The sequence below is a fragment of the Glycine max genome, chromosome 17, assembly GCF_000004515.6.
Source record: "Glycine max cultivar Williams 82 chromosome 17, Glycine_max_v4.0, whole genome shotgun sequence".
NCBI lineage: Eukaryota > Viridiplantae > Streptophyta > Magnoliopsida > Fabales > Fabaceae > Glycine > Glycine max.
In genome coordinates, this window is record NC_038253.2 from 31890334 (window position 1) to 31909524 (window position 19191).

General features: G+C 34.6%; 1 protein-coding gene across 1 annotated transcript; it reads right to left on the minus strand.

Moving 5' to 3' along the window:
* Window positions 1-1537: 1537 nt before the first annotated feature.
* On the minus strand, window positions 1538-6272 carry LOC100817089 (putative RNA methyltransferase At5g10620). Its single transcript, XM_003549171.4, has 7 exons — window positions 6146-6272; window positions 6025-6056; window positions 4957-5099; window positions 4682-4748; window positions 3620-3697; window positions 2598-2743; window positions 1538-1763 (listed from the first exon to the last, which is right to left on the minus strand). The coding sequence occupies exons 1-7, from the start codon at window positions 6189-6191 to the stop codon at window positions 1724-1726; spliced, it is 552 nt and encodes a 183-aa protein (XP_003549219.1). The 5' UTR covers window positions 6192-6272; the 3' UTR covers window positions 1538-1723.
* Window positions 6273-19191: the final 12919 nt, after the last annotated feature.

Here is a 19191-nt window from a genome sequence, read left to right on the forward strand (position 1 = left end):
TCAGTTAATTTTTCAAATTTAAAGGAAGGATAAAATTATGAATTTATGAAACTGAATGATTAAATATCTTTATTTTAAAATAAAAATAAAAAATTATTAATTTTAGAAAATATGAAAATCAAAATTGTGTTTAAGAAAGAAAAAACAGACTCCTAATCATTTAATCACTTTGCTTATTATTAACAAAGTAATAAATTTGGGTCAAACTGACCATAAGAAGTAACAGTCTTTTTAATTAAAAGTAAAAATGGAAAACAAATTCCTCTTACTAGAAAACCCCTAAACACACCACAGTCCACAAGAGAATATCATCATAGTTGCCTACAGTCTTTTTTAATTATTTTAATAAAATTAATTTTTATAAGAATCAGCTTCGAGAGAATTCGGATGAAAAAAACTAGTAAGAATAAGAATGGTATCTTAAAAGTGAATTAAAAAATATTAAAATATTAAAATAAAATCACATCTATAATTTTGCATTAATTAAGTTTTTAGTGTTTCAAGTTTTTTAAATTCTAATTTTTAATCTCTCAATTTATTTGACAACTTTTAATTCTTTATTAATTTTCTGTCGATATTTTGAGTTCATAAAAAATTTCTTGCCTATTATTAGTCTTTCACTTATTTTTATTGCTCAAAATTAGTTCAAAATATATAAAAATGAGGTTCTAAATGAAAAAAAATAATAACTAATCTTGAGCGATAAAAATAAATGAAAAACTAAAAATAGATTAAAAATACTTATAAAAATTAACGGAATACTAAAATTTATTAAAAAAACTTTTAAAAGACTAAAAATTAGGATATGAAAAAATTGAGCAATTAAAAACTTAATTAATCCTATATTTTTTTTGAATCTATACTTAAAATAGATTGATTCATTTCAACAGCCATGTTAAAAATTTTACTTTCCCTGAAAATTAATTTTACCCACCACAAAATTAATTTTAGAAGACAAACAAAAAATTAAATAATTTTATGTTGCCCTCAATTTTAATGGATACCTGTCAGGCTCTAAGTTGGAAATTAAACTCAATTGTTTTAAAACATTAAAAATTCATTTGCCACAGATTTTATATTAGAACATTAAAAATTTGCTAAATGGACACTCTGTAAACCTGATGAAATCAATTATATTTTTTTTTTCAGGTTTTGCACTACTATTTTCTCATCATAGCTATTACATAATTTATTTCAACATTGCACTAGTGTTTAAATTTGCTCCGAAAAGTTTTTCCAAATAGGATAGGGTCATCTGCAAAAAGTAATGTTATATTCTATTTAGAAAAGCCTTCAGAGAAAATTTGAACATCAATGCAATAATGTTCAAATAAATTCTGTGCTAGCTCCAAACACAAAATTTGTGGTGCAAAAACCAGAAAATTGATAATTGATTTCACCAACTTTTATTAGTTCCTTCCACTGTGATGTGATACGTTTGATGTCATAAGAAAACTTGGAATTATTCTAAATGAAACACCCTTCCTTCCTCATTAATAATGGAACAAATTAAACAAGAAAAACAACCACCTCAAGATTTTTCACGTCACTTCATATATACACTCAAATAATCAAATTCAACTATACACAAGACTACTCATCAGTTCACCCCAAAATTCAAAAGAAGAAAATAATGTTGAATAGAAGACAAGAGATAGAAGGTTCAGAGGGACGCTCAACTGATCATAAAAGACATATAGATAAACAAAATAAGAAAGGATATCTAATGATGATACTTTTGTCCTTTTAAAATTGTCCACGACCTACATATCAGAGATTGAAATCTGTTAGCCACTTACAAATAGTAGTCTCATGAACATGATCAAATGGCAATTCTATTAGATAATTATGAAGACCATGCCTTATTTTGGGAGTGTCATTATATGGAATCAATTTAATTTGGGATTTTACTACCCATACAAGTGAAGAGAAAAGTTATACATTGTGAGTGGGTTAGGGCCCTTTTGAATTGGTTTCTTTTATGCAAAAGCCCAAAAAGGTGGTATTGGCAGAAAAAAAAAAAAAAAGCCAAAACTTAAGCTTTCAGGAAAAGCTATAAAATAGTTGTTCTAAGATTTCCTCAGAAACCGAAAGCTAGCTTCTCTAAAAGTGCCTTTTTCTTGTTCCCAAAAAGTCTTTTTTACTCAAAAAGGCAAGCAAGCCAATAAGCAACCAATGTATGATAAAAGTAGAAGTATTCAGGCCTGTTTGGGTAAACTTTTCTAGAAACACTTCTAGGAGAAGAAAATAAGAAGAAAATGAAATGAGTTTCTCCATAAGTTAAAATGAGTTTTCCATTGACTAACCATTAGCTAATTTGTAGATGTCCTCTTATCTTTTAGAGAAGTTATATGAGAGAGCTTTTAAAAATTAGCCAATGGTTAGCTAATAGAGAGTTCATTTTAGCTTATGAAGAAGCTCATCTCATTTTTTTCTTCTTATTTTCTTCTCTTAGAAGTGTTTCTAAAGAAACTTATTCAAATAGGCCCTTACTAGTTACTACATTAGTACATTATCCTGATTCCTAGTGCTACATTTTTTTGACTAAAAGATTAAAGAATTTAGAACAAAATATTAAGAGATTGAATTGTTGCTACCTGTAAAGCTGTTCCATGAGCACAAGTAATGCTATTTGATGATTCAAGACCAGTGAAGATAACTTGATTGATAAGTTAGCTCGTTGCCGCATTTTTCTTCCATGACCATAGGGCCCACCAATACAGAAGGATAATCGTGAAGCACCCTGTGAGAAAGCAGAAATCAATGAAATTAATTTTTATTAAACAATAAATTTTAACAACATTAATGTTAAAAAGAACAAAAGAGCTATAACATGAATGGAAATCACAAGGGAATGGACAATGACGCTACCCACACAAAAATAGAAATATAAAGCAACTTTGGCTTGAAAACAGAAATCCCACAATGCAATAAACATGTAAAATTTATCTTTGTACACAGCTGAATCTGTCAACATTAATAAACTGCAAAGCAAAGTCTCACAGTGGTGACAAAGATCCATTCCTTTTTTTATATATATCTATACAAAGATCCATTCCTTAGAAAAATAGAAACACTAAAAAAATTGGTGATGCTATATTTTGAGATGCATCTAATACTAAATATGATTAAAATACAAACTTGCATCACAGGACAAGAAATCACACTTTAGGAGTTCAAACTGGGAACCTATTTCAGCCTGAGTGAGAGATAGTTCAGTTTTTACAAGTAGCAAGACAAAGGCCAATTATAAAACTGAAGTGAGTTGCAAGTTTGCAAAACCTAAAAGTAGATTTGATAGTTCTGGTGGCTAAAAATGGTTTAGTGATAACTAAGTCAATATACACAAAGTACATGAAAGATTCTATACAAAAAAATTATTGATATAAGCATTGAAAGAGTGAGAAATATGAATGATATTATTTTACTACCACATAAAGTGAACAGAATTGATTATTCAATCTCAATGTAGACACGATATCAAGGGTCTGTTACATGATTGACAACTAATGATGTTTTCTTTCATCATAGTGCCAACAAGCAATACCCAATACTTATATTATGCCCGTACTTGGAGAACTTGCATGTATGGAAGTGATCATTTGCAAAATGTTCTTACAGTATTTCCTGCATCACCCACCAACTCTGCCATTTGCTCAGATTCAATGTCTTGCCCACGTTCATCCAACATCACAACCTATAAGTGCAGGTACATTACAGAAAATCTAATAAGACGGGAAGAAAAGGCATATTCTAGCTGATAAAATAAAGATCTATAAATCTGTATATGTCATACTATCTTGAGAACTATGAGTTGCAAGTAGATTTTGACTTTCAATTTTCAGGCAAGGACTTAAAGTACACACTGTTACAGTGTTAGCGAAAATTGGAGCTGTGCCAATCATGGTAATTAAAACATACGACGTAGATCTTCATAGGTAGTGTGATTTTAAGGGTTAAGTTCAAAGTGGGTGTAGTAGTCTATGGGTTGATTTAGTTCCAATATCATGGATAAGTGCATAAAGACCATTAACAATCAAAACATAATACAGAATTTGACACTAACTTATACTAAGGCTTAATTGGACTCCACTGCTCCATCACCACAAGACACAGAGCTAAAGGAGTATATAAACATAATAGCTTACACTACAAAATTCAGGCTAGGATACAACGAGGCTTCAAATATGGATCTGTGTGCCTTCACAAAAATGGGGTAAGAAGGAGAAAATTCAAAACAAGAGAAACTACAGAATCAAACTGCAGAAGGAAGCATCTTTATAACTTAGCTTATGTTTATTTTTTGTCCCCAAGATTATGATGGTTTTTGGTTTTCATGGCTATACAAATTTTATTTGTTAAGTCCTCAAAAATTACAAAAACCATGTGCTTTTAGTCCCTAAAAAACAATGTGGTTTAAGTTCCTGTCCCTCACCGGGGACTTAAAACACATGGTTTTTTTTTTTTAATCTTTAAGGACTAAAAACAAATAAAACTTCACTGGGACCAAAACCACAAAACATTGCATTTTCAAAGGCCAAGCAACTTCTGAATATGATAGAAATTCCTTTATTCCACTATATTTCGCAAGTCCACCATAAAACAAAACACACAAGTAAAAATAAGGACAAAAAAATTATTTACTACTGTAATTCAAACTCAGGCCTGTTGGAGACTATACCCAATCATCAGACCTTATAAGGTTCATCACTGCCTCATCTTCGGCATCAACCTGAGCCCTTTGGTCACTACAACACAAACAAATGATCCACCCTTACTATTAGACAACAAAAATTCTTCTGTACAACTATTTGTAAGTTGTAAATAAAACTGGCAGATACCATCTTGCATACACACACATTCACAATACTAATTTGAAACTAACATTTATCACTCAAAGCATGACAAAATGAAGCCCTGCTCAAACAAAAGTAACACAGAGAACCATACTCTCACCGTGCATTTCGAGGATTTGGCCGTATTTGAGCATCCTCAACATTGCAATAGTACCTGAGCTTATCAGCATACTCATCAACCATGAGTTGCAGTCCACGTGATCGCTTCTTCCCCACTGACAATATACGTATAGGAAGTGCTCTCTACACAGTTCACAACTTTAAAATAAATATTAGAGTAAATATTCTATGCACTGACATTACAAAACATTTTTCCATTGTCATTCAGTTACAAATTGTTACATACACTAACTTTGATGAGTTTTACAACAACTACTTTAGTCATAAATACATGATTTCTTTTTTTTTTTTTTTTGGGTAATGCAACTACATATTTGGGACTTGAAATCAAGACTACTAGTTAAGGAAGAATAACATGTGCTAGTTGATACACACACTTAGGGGGCATTTGGTAGATGGAAAATTTTTATTTTCCCACAAATCTTAGATTGAGAAACTATGATTCTCATGTTTGATATACAATTAAGAAAAAAAAATTGTTTGGAAACTATGATTCCCAAGAATCAATTTTAACTCACTTTCCTGCAAAAATATTCCTAAGGAGGGGGACAAGAATCCAACTTTGAGAAGATTTTAGTTACGTATTTTACAAGAATCTTTAATTTCCAAGAAACATATTAAAGCTAACCAAACTTATTTTACACATTTTCAAGAATCATGATTTCTAATATGAAAAAACTTCTCCCCTACCTCGCTCCCTAAAGACTTAGTGATTATAAGATTTCTCATTACTTCGTATTAGTTGACTACAAAATTTTCTAGAATGACAGTGAATAGAAATTAAACTCAATAAATAAATTAAATAAATAAACACACATTAGAGTTAAAGGCATCTACTTTCCATGTGATCAAAACCTTGTCGTCACATACTCTAATATAAGAAATGAATGTAAACCCTAACCATTTGACAGTTTTTTTTCGACGGAGCAAAACTGTTTGGTAATTATTACTATTATTATTAATTGATGGTCGTATTGAAAGTGAAGGAGTTAGGTTTGGGGAAAATTGAAGTGCGAATTGTGAGGGAGAGATAGTTTATAGTTTATACCACTGATTGACCTTCGTACTTGCATTTTCTACCTGAAAATTTTTTCGGCGTAAGAAAAGACTAAAGAGTATCGGAAAAATGCGATGCAGAGATAAAAGCGTGTGTGTAAGTAAAAAAAAACCTTGAGCAGGATTTGAAGTGACGCAGAGTTGGATTGCAGTACCCATTCGGAAGAGAAACACAAAAGGCGGAAACTGGAATTGGAATGGAAAATGGACGAAGGAGATAAAAAAAAAAAAAAAAAAAAAGGAGCGGGGGAAATTATTAAACAGTATATTTAAATTTAGGTTTAATTACTAATTTATTACTAAAGTTATTTTGATGGTTACTAAATTTTTAAACACTCCAATCAATTAATCAGGTCTTTTACTTTTGAAAAATGCTTTAATCATGTTCTTTCCAATAAATTTTGACAGTTTTTACTTGTAAATAGTTATAGTTTTCATTAATGGAGTCAGTTTTAATTTGACGGAAAGAACTTGATTTGAGTATTTTAAAAAAAAAATAAATTAAAGAACGGAATTGAAGCCTTTAACAATTTAGAGATTAAACTGAGTTGTTTAAAATGATTTATGAAGAAAATTAGTAATTAAGCTATAAATTTATAATAAATAAAATTAATGTATTTTTTAAAGGCAATAAAATAAAATAAATTAGCTAGTATAAGATAAATATTATTTTATATAATTAAAATTTATAATAAATCATAATTTTCTCTCAAAAAAATCAAAATTTATTAAAAAAAAATAGTTCTTGAAAACTTCTTTTTTTCAAAAATAGTTCTTAAAAAATATTTTCATTTAATATAAAGATTCAGATTTATAACACATGGTAGATTTTAAGCAAAAATTTCATATCACATAGGACTAAATAAATAAAAACCCTCTTCATTAAATAAAAAATAAAAACCATATCGTACAAAAAAAAAACATATTACATTTGGAATGTTAATTTTATTCTTTCATTTAAGGTTTTTATTGTGGGCCAAGTCTATCTTTTTGGTGGGATGAGCAACCAGCCCAAAATAAAACCCACCGGAAAAACAAATGGAAGCACGGTGTTGCTAGGTGCACCCAGCAATTATACGAATGGACCAAAATGCCCTTTTAATAAATTTAAAAAAAGCAAAAGCCCTCTCTCCTCAGTCACTTGTTCCGTGTGGCTTCCGGAGTTCCTTTGCGCTTGTCTCATCTCCTTCTTCCGCGGTGTGCCTTGTTCTCCTTCTTCCTCCATGCTTGGTGGCTTTGCTGGCATTTTCCACCGTCGAGGTTAGTTCATCCTACTTCCCTTCCTCTTTTATTTTCATTAGTGATGTAGTTTAGGGAAAATGACTTTAGGGTAGAAGACTTCCTTTTTCTGAGAAGCCATGGGAGGAGAGGAAGCGTTTTTCTCATACGGAAGAACCTTCTTCTGTATGAGTAAACAGTGTGAAAATATTTCTTATGAAAGAACCTTCTTCCGTAGGGAAAAAGACTTGGTATGAAAGAACCTTCTTTCCGTATGAAGTGTTTTCACACTGTTTACTCATACGGAAGAAGGTTCTTCCGTATGATCTCTCGGAAGAACGTTCTTCCGTAAGAACGTACGAAAGAACCTTCTTTCATATGAGGGATTTCCTTCTTACGGAAGAACCTTTTTCCGTAAGAAGGTTTTCCTTCTTGCAAAAGAATCTTCTTCCGTATGAAGGTTTTCCTTTTTTGCAATCTGATTTTTGAATTTTTTTTTGGTTTTTTTAATTTATATTGCTTATATGTTGTTATTAGACTTATACATGATTATATCTAAATTTATATTGCTTATATTGTTTGGAAATGCTTCACGGTATTGATATTTTGTTACTTTTGAAAACATAATTTTACTTGTATTGCTTTGTTGCTTATATTGGTATTGGTATTTTGCTTATATTGCTTAGATTGTTCTTGTATTTTGCTTATATTGGTATTGGTATTTTGCTTATACATGGTAGTGGTCTTTTGTTGCTTATATTGGTATTGGTATTTTGCTTATATTGCTTAGATTGTTCTTGTATTTTGCTTATATTGGTATTGGTATTTTGCTTATACACGGTAGTGGTATTTTGTTGCTTATATTGCTTATATTGGTATTGGTATTGAGATTTTGCTTATATTGCTTATTTTGCCTAGGATTGAGTTTATCCCTAATTTGTAATTGGAATGTGTAATGCATGTAAGCATTAAAATTTCCTAATTCAAACTAATTCAAGTTTATATGAGTATGTGTAGGGTTATCTCTGGACCTAATTTAAACTAATCAATTGTAAGCATTACAGTAGTCACGTGGCTACATGTAAGCATTAAAATTTCCTCATACAACATGACTAATGGGTCTGTGTCTGTCTTACCCATTACCATTACCCACGTATGATTGGACAAAGCACCAATAGGAATTACAACATAGTTCTAGGTTGAATTCCTTGATTGAATTCCAAGCACTAAATCTTGATGAATCCTCACCAAATCAAGACAAACACCATGAGGTGCAAAGACCGAACTCACCCAACTAAACCCCCAACTCCCCCACGCCACCCCACCCAGACTCAACTTTTACAGTCACCCTAGCATCAACCCTGCTCCATCCAACTAGGCTCCTACAATTATAGAAACCAATTTTGGTTTAGAGAACATTGCAAACTTTATATAAAAAAATTGGGTGGAAATTTTTATTAATGACTCTGAATGTAAAAAAAATAAAAATGAAACAAGACCTTCTGCTTTGTCTATCATCTGAGCATACAAGTTGACATCTCCAGTATTACCCAGGCTCTCTCAGCTTCCCCAACCTTGAGAATATTCTCAAGACCTTATAAACAGACAGTGACAATTCCTGGCTCACCACAGTAAGAAGGCTTGATTAAACACAAGAATTTACATCAAGTAACAAACAATTATCTATAATATGTTCCTATATAAAAATTAGACACAAAAAACACAATATACTGAAAAGACCCCATTGAATAGCATCTCCTGACATCCAAATTAACACTACTACTCTGAATAAACTACATGTTCTTCATTATCTATAAATTTTTCAATCAAATGAGTACTGACAAACCTTATTTACCAATTATATGAATAGTTAATTTGACCAAAAAAAGTACATTGTTCTTCATGATTTTCAGATCATGGTTAGAACAAAAGGTTTAGCTCGTGCCTTAGGTAGTGGTACAGGTAGAGGCATGGGTCGGGATGAGCATGATGTTGATGTTCCTTGACGTCGTAGGCCTACTACTTCTGCCCATAGGCAACGAGTTCAGGTTGATGTCGTTGAGGAAGTTCCTCAGGTGACTGAGGATGTTCCTTCTCAGGTGACTGAGGATATTCCTAATGTGATAGAGGATGTTCCTCATGTGGACGAGGACATTCCGACTGCAGACGTAGATGTTGCGGATGTACCTGCTGATGGTTCTGACGGGTCACCTCCTGATTATGGCGAGGGATTCCCTGGTGGGCCACGTGACACATCGGTGCTGCCATCGTTTGCTGACCATGTGGCATATAGTATATGGAGTGGCGAGGTATTTTAATTTGAACGTGTTGCTAGTTGCTAATTTTTGTTGTTGTGTTGTTTGTGATAATGAATGTCTAATTAACTTTTATGATGTGTTATTCAACTCAGGAACGACTTGAGTTGAAGCTGGTCTCCCACGGTAGGAAAGTTGATAAATTTGGGAGTCCAGCGCCTAAGATTGAAGGCCTTGTTGCCGGCACCGGATTAAGTCCATTGATCGGGTGTTCTGTGGTCATCGGCGATCCTGGACTTATATTTGCATTTGTGGAGAGATGACATAGGGAGACCAGCACCTTCTACCTTCTAGTGGAGGAGTTGACGATCACACTGGACGATATGGCGTGTCTCCTCCATCTTCCTATCACAGGGGCATTACACAGGTTTGAGCCTCTGGGCGTGGACGAGGCAGTCTTGCTGTCGACGGAGATTCTAGAGGTATCTGACGAGGAGGCTCGAGCTGAGACCGTACGTGCTCATGGGGCTTACGTGCGACTATCATAGCTCCGTGAGGTGTATCAGAGTAGATGCTAGGCCCGACCTTGGATTGTAGCGGCACGTGCTTACCTCCTCCACCTGGTGGGTTGTACTCTTTTTGCTAATAAGAGTGCAACCCATGTTTATGTGGTGCATTTGGAGCGTTTTTAAGACTTGGGTCAGTCTAGGAGCTATGCCTGGAGAGTTGCCACGCTGGTTCACATGTATGACCAGCTAAATGTAGCTTCACAGACCCCCACACGACAGATGGGTGGGTACTTGACGCTATTACAGGTAAATGTTAAAGTGCGTAAATAGGTTTAAATTGGATAATGAATTGCAAATGTTTTTTTATCTTATGTTCACTTCATTTGTGTAGTGTTGGATATATGAGTATTTTCCCAGTGTTCATCAGGGCGTCACTGATGATGGCTACGCTGAGACGACCCCATGTGCCTCCAGGTGGCTTCCGACGAAGGCGTACATGAAGGGGATCAAGGGAGCGCCGTACAGGGCACGTTTAGATGCTCTGATGATCATGGACGTTTCTTGGTTGCCTTACACTGAGCACCGGGCAGTTAGGGGCTTTGAGCTTATTTCATGCTACCAGGGGCAGCTCGGATGGGGTCATGTTGTGGTCTATGTCAAACCAAAGAGGGTGGTACGACAGTTCGGGTACATCCAGACCATCCCTCCGCCGCCGGTTACTGGTTCGTTGTCGTATGAGGACATAGACGACAGGTGGATGCATTTTGGGGATCATCTAGCACCCGCGGGTGAGATTTGTGTTGTCCCCGACCAGGTATCAGCGGACTACATAGTGTAGTTTTTTCAGATATCTACCCTTTCGTCACGCCGACCCAGGAAGGTGATGAGCCCAGACATCCACCTGCCCCAGATGTGGATGCATACGTCGAGCCACATATCCTGGAGGTTCCAATCGTAGTTGATCTCCCTAGACATTCAGTGGTATTTTAATTGGGTTTAGTGTTTTGTAATGCGTTTTTTATTTAAAATTTTGTAATAACTGTGTTTTTATGACTGTCACAGGTTGCTTGTGAAGGTTGCGAAGCGATCGCAGAAAGGTTGGACCGTGTGCTCAACCTTAGGATGGTCACATTAGGAACAAAGTTACATGAAATCATGGAAGATTGCTTGCGGATCTCTAGGGGTGACGCGTCTGATGGAAGTCTTAGGGCACGATGTAGACAACACATAGATTAGTTTTGATATCATGTGTATTATTTTTGTATTTGATAACATTATTATAATTGTTAAATTATTTTGGCAATACAATTTTTGTAAATTATTTGTTTCATTATTTTATTTTTCGTGTAGTGTTTATGACTAACCTAAAAAATTACTAAAAATAATATCTAATTACGCCTAGAACTTAAAAGCACAAAATAAAAAAAAAGATTGGATTTGGACCCTTCAAACTATGTCTAAGTACCCATGTTCGACATTTTTTAAAAATTATGTGGGAGTCAATAACGACATTCGAGGGGTGCTTTCTCTAAAGTCTGGACGCCAAAAAACTCAAAAAAAATAATATTGTGAACCAGTTCCATCGAATAGGCCCTCAAAAATCAAGCACAAAATAATAAAAAAAAGGATTTGGACCCTTCAAACTATGTCTAAGTACCCCTGTTCGGCATTTTTTAAAAATTATGTGGGAGTCGATAACGACATTCGAGGGGCCCTTTCTCTAAAGTCTGGACGTCAAAGAACTCAAAAAAATATCGTGAACCGGTTCCATCGAATAGGCCCTCAAAAATCAAGCACAAAATAAAAAAAAATTGGATTTGGACCCTTCAAATATGTCTATGTATCCCTGTTCGCATTCTTCAAACAATACATTCAATTTTATTCTGGAATTGAAACACGCTGTAAACAGATAAAACTTACATGAAAAACTAAAAAAAACCTTTGATTTAGTCGTTTAGCGACGTAGCCACGTCGTCTTCCATTTCCATAACATGTTTAATAAAAACAACTAAAATTTCTATTGGCCCAAATTTTTTCCAGTAGTTAGACTGTACTAACACCTTCAGCACTTCATCGTTGGTGTTTAGCTCAATAATTTCATATTTTATAACTTTATCTGAATACTCAAAACGACCTGGTTGCCGAAAAAACAATCGCCTTACCGTTTGTGATTCATGAATTTCATGAGGGGGAATCCCTTTAGGTGCAACTTGCTTTATCAAATCCTTCAGTTCATCGATGGTACATCCTGAAGGAATTTCAAATTTCTTTGGATTTGTTTCTGTGAACACGCAACCTACAAAGTTCTTCTGGTGTGGCATGTTCCACCTCCTGTTGTAATACAGGAGCGCGTCATGAGTAGGGGTCATAGTGCATTTAAGTAAGTTTAATATTTCATTTGGTGTTCTACCAACAGTGCATAACAATTCAATCAGACCAACACACGAAAATTGATCGTTACACATTAACATGGTGTTGACATCGTTGTCATTTTTCAATTGCATACATTGAAAGCGAAAATAGTTACATGTCTTTATGACTGGCTGTCGGTAGTGAATTTCATCCAAAAATTGTTCGTGGGTTAGATTAAGGGTGATGTGTAATCTGGTTTTCAGCGTTGCAAGGTCACAACTGTTTGGTACTCGAATGGGCACTGGAGTGGAACTTTGGAAGTAAACCCCACTATCATTGTAAATAATTGATCCATTTGGAAAAATGAAACCCAACCTTGAGTTCACAATCGTCTGACTGCTTGTTTCTCCTAAGAATTCCATACTTTGTTGTAACAATTGGGAGAGAATGTGAAAGCAGGTAGATGTGTGATTCTGTTTGCGAGTTGCCGTGTGTCATATATATAGATGGTTTTCACTGACAGATTGCTTCACTTTGTTTTAAAAAAAAATTCACACGCGTGAACATGTTTCATGTTTATGTTCCCAAGTAAACCAATGTGGCCTCAAGAGCTTTATCGTGCATCAGAATGTGTTGTTAGGTAAGTCATTTTTCGTGTCACGCTCAGACTTTAAAAAGCATGGATTTCATTATGTGTTGTCAATTATGACAACGATGTATCATACATGCGTAGATGATTTTAGATGCACGAACAAATTTATTCCATAACACAACAATTAATTAATAACTAATGATTCATTATTATACAACAAATTACATTCAGTCTTCATTTAGGTCCACATATTCTATTCTAATTGTCATTAGGCTAATGTATTGCTGTATTCTAGCAATATATGTAGTTGGTCACTGCTTTGCCTGAGGAAGAGAATTGCTTAACCACAACAACGCTACAAGCAGTAAAGGACAATGCTCTTTTAGATAAACCTGTTGTACGTGAACAAACATTATCAACTCAAATGAACGACCCAAGTCATTGCATAATTGTAAAAATTACAATAATTATATTCAATGTACCTGAACAAAATGATTTCCAAACATGTGACCGACACATATCATGCGGTGAATAAAATAATTTGGTGGTGGTTGACTTCTCAGAGGAAAAAATGTCATGCTTTGTTGTCGGGATAACGATTACGTTATACCTAGATACAATGACATATCCTATGTCCATTATATCCATCCACTTGTCCACACTAACCTGAATCAAAGAAACATACACATGTAATTATTTTAAAACTTTGTTTTTTTTAAAAAAAATTAGCAAATGCAACATACTTGGGAGAACCCATCAACATGTAGCGACATCCTTAATTGTTCGAATCTTTGTGTTCCACCGAAGAAGATGAAGTAGTCATGCGACCATTTGCCAAGTTCTTTGATCAATTCGTTGCGGACCATCGGCCAAGCTTCTTCGCCCATACCTAATAAAGCGGCAATGGAATGATATCCACAATTACAGTCCGCTTTGACGTCCACAACGTCCTTAATGAAACCCTGGATAAAAGGAGCAAATTGATCCAACATCGGGATGATCCTTGTTGGTTTCAGAGGTTCATAAGATGATGCACTACGTTTCACTAAAGTGTTGCTGCTTTGAACAAAAGGAAATGCATCAACGTACTCCCAATAAGATGGATCACGCTTTGTGGATCTTTCGCTTCTTTTCATCGGTTTCTTCGGTGCACCTTTAGTCTTGACCTTGGACGGAGGAGGAAACATAGAGTTTTCCTCAGGGTATGTAATTTCTCAAAGTTTACTCTTTAGAGTAACTTTTCCACCAACATCAACGTCCTTAAATCTTTGACGTATGGTCTCTATCTCATCGTCGATGCTGACTTTTGCCTCACATAACCCTTCATCATAAAAATGAAGTCTCTTCCAAAACATATGGACCAATTCCATAGGGATGCTGGCAACAACATACCTAGACAACTCACATGCACAAGGAAGACCGTGCGTGGATCTCATAGCACAACCACAAGAAGAGGGATCATTGCCAAAATACTGTACGCGGTCCAACTCAGTAGCAATCTCATTTAAAGCGTACCTTGAAACCATTCCAAGAAGCCTCTTGGATAAGGTTTTTTTATATACATGTCCAACGAAATATGTGCTTGTTTCGAAGGATGCTTTAATTTGAGTGTGCTGCAACGTCATCATGTTGTTCATGGCATCTCAAACACTACACAGGTCGCCAAGGCTATTCTGTAATATTCTTTTCAGATACCAATGAATAAATTCAACCCTACATTTAAAACACATAACAAACGGTTAAAAAATACATGCTGTAACAAATTTTTCCTTGTGTGGGATAATCCACGTTTCACAGACATAGTCGACGAACATCGGTCATGGTGAACAAGCCATTTCAAACTTCGGAAGACACTTAGGGAACTGCTGTTCCGAAGGATAATGTGCTAGAGTACCCCAGGTATCCATCACATAATCCATGCAGTTTTTTGGCTGATTAAAGATTTGCACTTGGCCTTTACATTCTTGTCGATGTGAAACCTGCACAACAAGTTGGTACACTCCGAAAACACAATATTCACTGCTTTCATCAGTGCTAGGTCTCTATTGGTAACAATAACACCAGGGAGGCGATCTTTTCGTAAAAATAGACCTCAAAATCGTTCCAAAGCTCATACAATATTATTCACACACTCACCCTCTAGATACGCAAAAGCAGTAGAGAAAGTCATCCCCGTTGGTGTCACCCCGACAATGTCAAGCAGAGGGAGTTTGTACCTATTTGTTTTGTAGGTGTTGTCTATCAAAAACACCAGATGACATGCATTGCATAATTTCACTGCATCTCGGTGACACTAAAATAGATCATGCACCACAACTTCATCCTTCAATATGTGCCAATGGATATATTGATCACGTTCGAGAAGATTCATTAGATGTTGCATTTCAGTATCAGCTCCTCTAATTGAAGAACGATATGCACTTCTTGCATTGTAAATTTTCTTAATTGTGGTGCAACTATTGGCATTGTGTTCCTTTAATGTTAGGAGGATGTTTCTTGGTTTCACCATCAACTTTGTCATATCTTCAATAATATTCTTCTCATCCTTCGTTAATCGCCCGTCGTATGGATGCCCAACTAAGGACTTGGCCAATTCATGATTGTGCATCCCACAGATCAGCTTCACCATCCAACCTTCCCCTCCACGCACTGGTTTCCCACGCAGCCTGAAGGGACAACCACATTTCCTAGTACCAGTGTCTCTTCTAACAAATTCTTTATTCCTACACTTGTACTGACCGCTCCTTTCACAACAAATTAACACAAACGAACTTCTTCCTCTACGACCAGTATCTGTGTCAAACCTAATAATAATTGCAACAAACTCTTTTTCATGGGCAATAGATCTAGCCCACAGCAAAACATCATCTCGGGTACCAAAGACCTACAAAGCAACCCTCACATATTATTTTTTATACAAAACATAAATTCAACCAAACGACTGAAACTAATGAACATCATTACCTGAGAAGTATTAAAAGCGTTTGAACAATCAACATGTCCTTCATTCACACCACATTGTTCTTCATCTTCAAAATCCCTATCAAATTCTTCGTACATCGAACTATCATACGTCCATTGATCTTCGTCCATCTTAACGAAAACTCAAAAAAAAACAAATATGCATCATCCACAACTATAACTATCAACTCATTCAACATTTTAACAATCCACTCATTAAACATTTTACAACCTAATTTTTATCAATTAATTCAACATTTTACTACCAAATTTGAACATCGTAACTACCTACCTAAATAAATTGTCAAATAAATACATCATACAAAAAAATACCAACTAATCAAACATTTTGTTACCTATTTTCAACATTATTACTTCACAAATAAACTCACAAAAAATACTTCTAACAATATCTATCAACTAAATCAACTAATTCATTTTACTACCTAATTTGAACATCATAACTACCTAAATAAATTGTCAAATTAATACATGATACAAAAACTACCAACTAATTTTATCTTCTACATACTTTATAAATCTATCCTAATTTACCAATTATCCACAAATTGATGAAATATGGCATAAAAAATTTAAAAATGTTACCAAATTAAAAATATTAACATTTAATCTTTAAAAAAAGAAAAACAAAAAAAATACTTCATACGGAAGAACTTCTTCCGTGTGAAGTAATTTTTAAAACTACAAAAGAAGTTCTTTTGTGGAGCCCATACGAAAGAAGTTCTTCCGTAATGAAAAAATTATACGTACTGAAGAAGTTCTTCCGTATGCTTTATACGGAAGAACTTCTTCCGCATGTATAACTTTTGCATTACGGATGAAGTTCTTCCATATGAATCCTATGGAAGAACTTCTTCCGTATGTTCAAATTTCTCAGGAAAAGCTTCTTCCATAAAAAGCTAAAAGCTAAACGAAAAACACTTCATACCTCGGTCGAGTCGAAATGAAAACAGCACGTTCCAACTACACAACAACACAACTTCAAAAAACCACACTTTAACACAGCAACGGGACCACACCGGAAAAATGGCACTTAAAAGGTAAGCTAGTAGGGACTACAACAAAAAAACGCGAAAAAACAAAGCCGAAACCGTAAGTGAAGAGGGACCACAAGCTTCCTTTAAAAGAAAATAATTGGAGGGGAAAATGGGGATTTTTTAATATTGTTGGGTGCACCAGCAATGTTGTTGGGTGCACCTAGCAACACCCATGGAAGCATTGTCCCCTCTAAAAGCCTAAAATGTACAATACCCAAGAAAATACCTTTTTGGGGCCTCTATGATAACATTAATGAAAAAAATAAAAAAATCCTCTTCATGGCATGAACATTTTTTTTGGCTTAAATATTTTTTTTACTCTAAAATAGGAATTTTTCATTTTAGTATTTTAAAGATTTTTGTTTAACAAAAAATTATCCATAAAAATCGAAGGCAAATATCAAAAATGTATAATAATGCATGTATCATGATCAATCAAGTGATTTAGGCACCCTCAATTTTTTTATTTCAACTTTAATCCCTTGAGGATTTTTATTTTATTTTCACATTTATTGTCAAGTAAGAACCATACAACGATAAATGATGACACATCAATGACATTGTTAGTCAATTGACTTGACATGTCATTGAGGAATTTAACAAAATTGTGACATACACTTTTTTTATCATAAACTTATTTTTAAATATTCAATTGTTCAAAAAAATTAATGACATTAGACTAATTAATTAGAGATTTAAAAATATAATTTATCAAAAAATATGATATATTTTTTGGTACAACCAAAGGAATTTAATATATTGATAAAGGGAGATGTTGGCACAAGAAGTGTCAACTCTCTGAAAAGGTTACAAAGTTAAATGTTATTAAGCATCACATATATAACCACAACATATAATAAATGGTACCCAAAGCCCATGCAATACCCTTCATTCATCTCCCTTATGTTGTAGACAACCATGCAGATCCAATTGTCATGCCTACAATGAAGTATCAAACCCATTCATATTAGCATTACATCATGACCAAGCACAATATTTGACATCGTCTAAGAAATTTGTTGAGTTGCAGACAAAACCATTAAACTTGATGTTATTCCTAAGTTGCCATAGTTTCCAAATGATAGTTACCCATACTTTCCACCATGCTTGCTACGATTTCTTCCTGCTCACCAATCCTGTATATTGCCAAAAGTGAAAGTGGTCCTGGTAGCAAGTTGGTAATAGCCTGCCTTCCTTATACCATGAGTAGCATTGTGTCCAAATATAATGGGAGAATCTTCACTCAAACAACAAGTGATTCATGGATTCTTCCACTTTTTTTTTAACAGAAAACACAAGAAGAACACATGCCACTGGGAATGATGTGTCTCTTCCTCAAATTGTCCATTGTTTGAATTCCATTATGAGACGCTCTCCATATGAATCCCTTAATTTAGAAGGTATAGGCATTTTCCATGTACACTTGTAAAATTTTCCATCATTTTCATTCCCTTTTCTATGTAAGGCCATATGCACCTCCTTTACCACATTGTTTTCCTCACATTTAACTTCCAACTCCATCCATCCTTTGACACTAGCTTTGGCCAAAAATCATTGATAGTATGCCATAGTTGCTAGACTAGTGTAAGTTTCCATTGGAACCACGGTCTTTTCCACAACAATTCCCACTGCCATTCCTCTTCAACCCACCTCCCCACCTCCAAAATAGTTTTTTACTTTTGTTTGGAATTTAGATAAAACCTATTTAACTTAAAACATAAGTTTTCTTCCCTTACCCACCTAGTGTGCCAAAAACTCACCTCACTCCCAACCGCTACCTCTTTCACAATATTCACTTGAAACCACCCAAGGTCGTTTCCAAACATCTCATCACAACAACTCATGAGACCACACCACCATTGAGACCCATTTTTTCCAAAACCTCCTCTCATAAGACTCTTTACATTACTAATATTATATTTTGTCATCAGCACATCTCTCCAAAGACATACTTCCCCACTCAAAAGTCTCCAAAGCCATTTCCCCATAAAGGCCTTATTAAAAATTTCCAAATTCTTTATTCCAGCCATCCCTTCTTAATTGGTGAACACACCACCGCCCACCTCATTCATGATACTTTTTCCCCCTCACCTTTAGCCCCCCACAAGAAATTCCTTTGAATTCTATTTAATATAGAGATGCCTTTATTAGGAACAATGAAAAAGAATAGATAGTAATGTGAGAGTGAGAAAAGTACGAATTTCACCAAACCCT

Coding starts and splice junctions, on each gene's coding strand:
- LOC100817089 (XM_003549171.4), bottom strand. CDS start 6,191: ATGGGTACTGCAATCCAACTCTGCGTCACTTCAAATCCTGCTCAAG. Junction 6,057..6,145: donor CACTTCAAATCCTGCTCAAG/GTTTTTTTTTAC, acceptor AAAAATTTTCAG/GTAGAAAATGCAAGTACGAA. Junction 4,749..4,956: donor CCAAATCCTCGAAATGCACG/GTGAGAGTATGG, acceptor TTTGTGTTGTAG/TGACCAAAGGGCTCAGGTTG.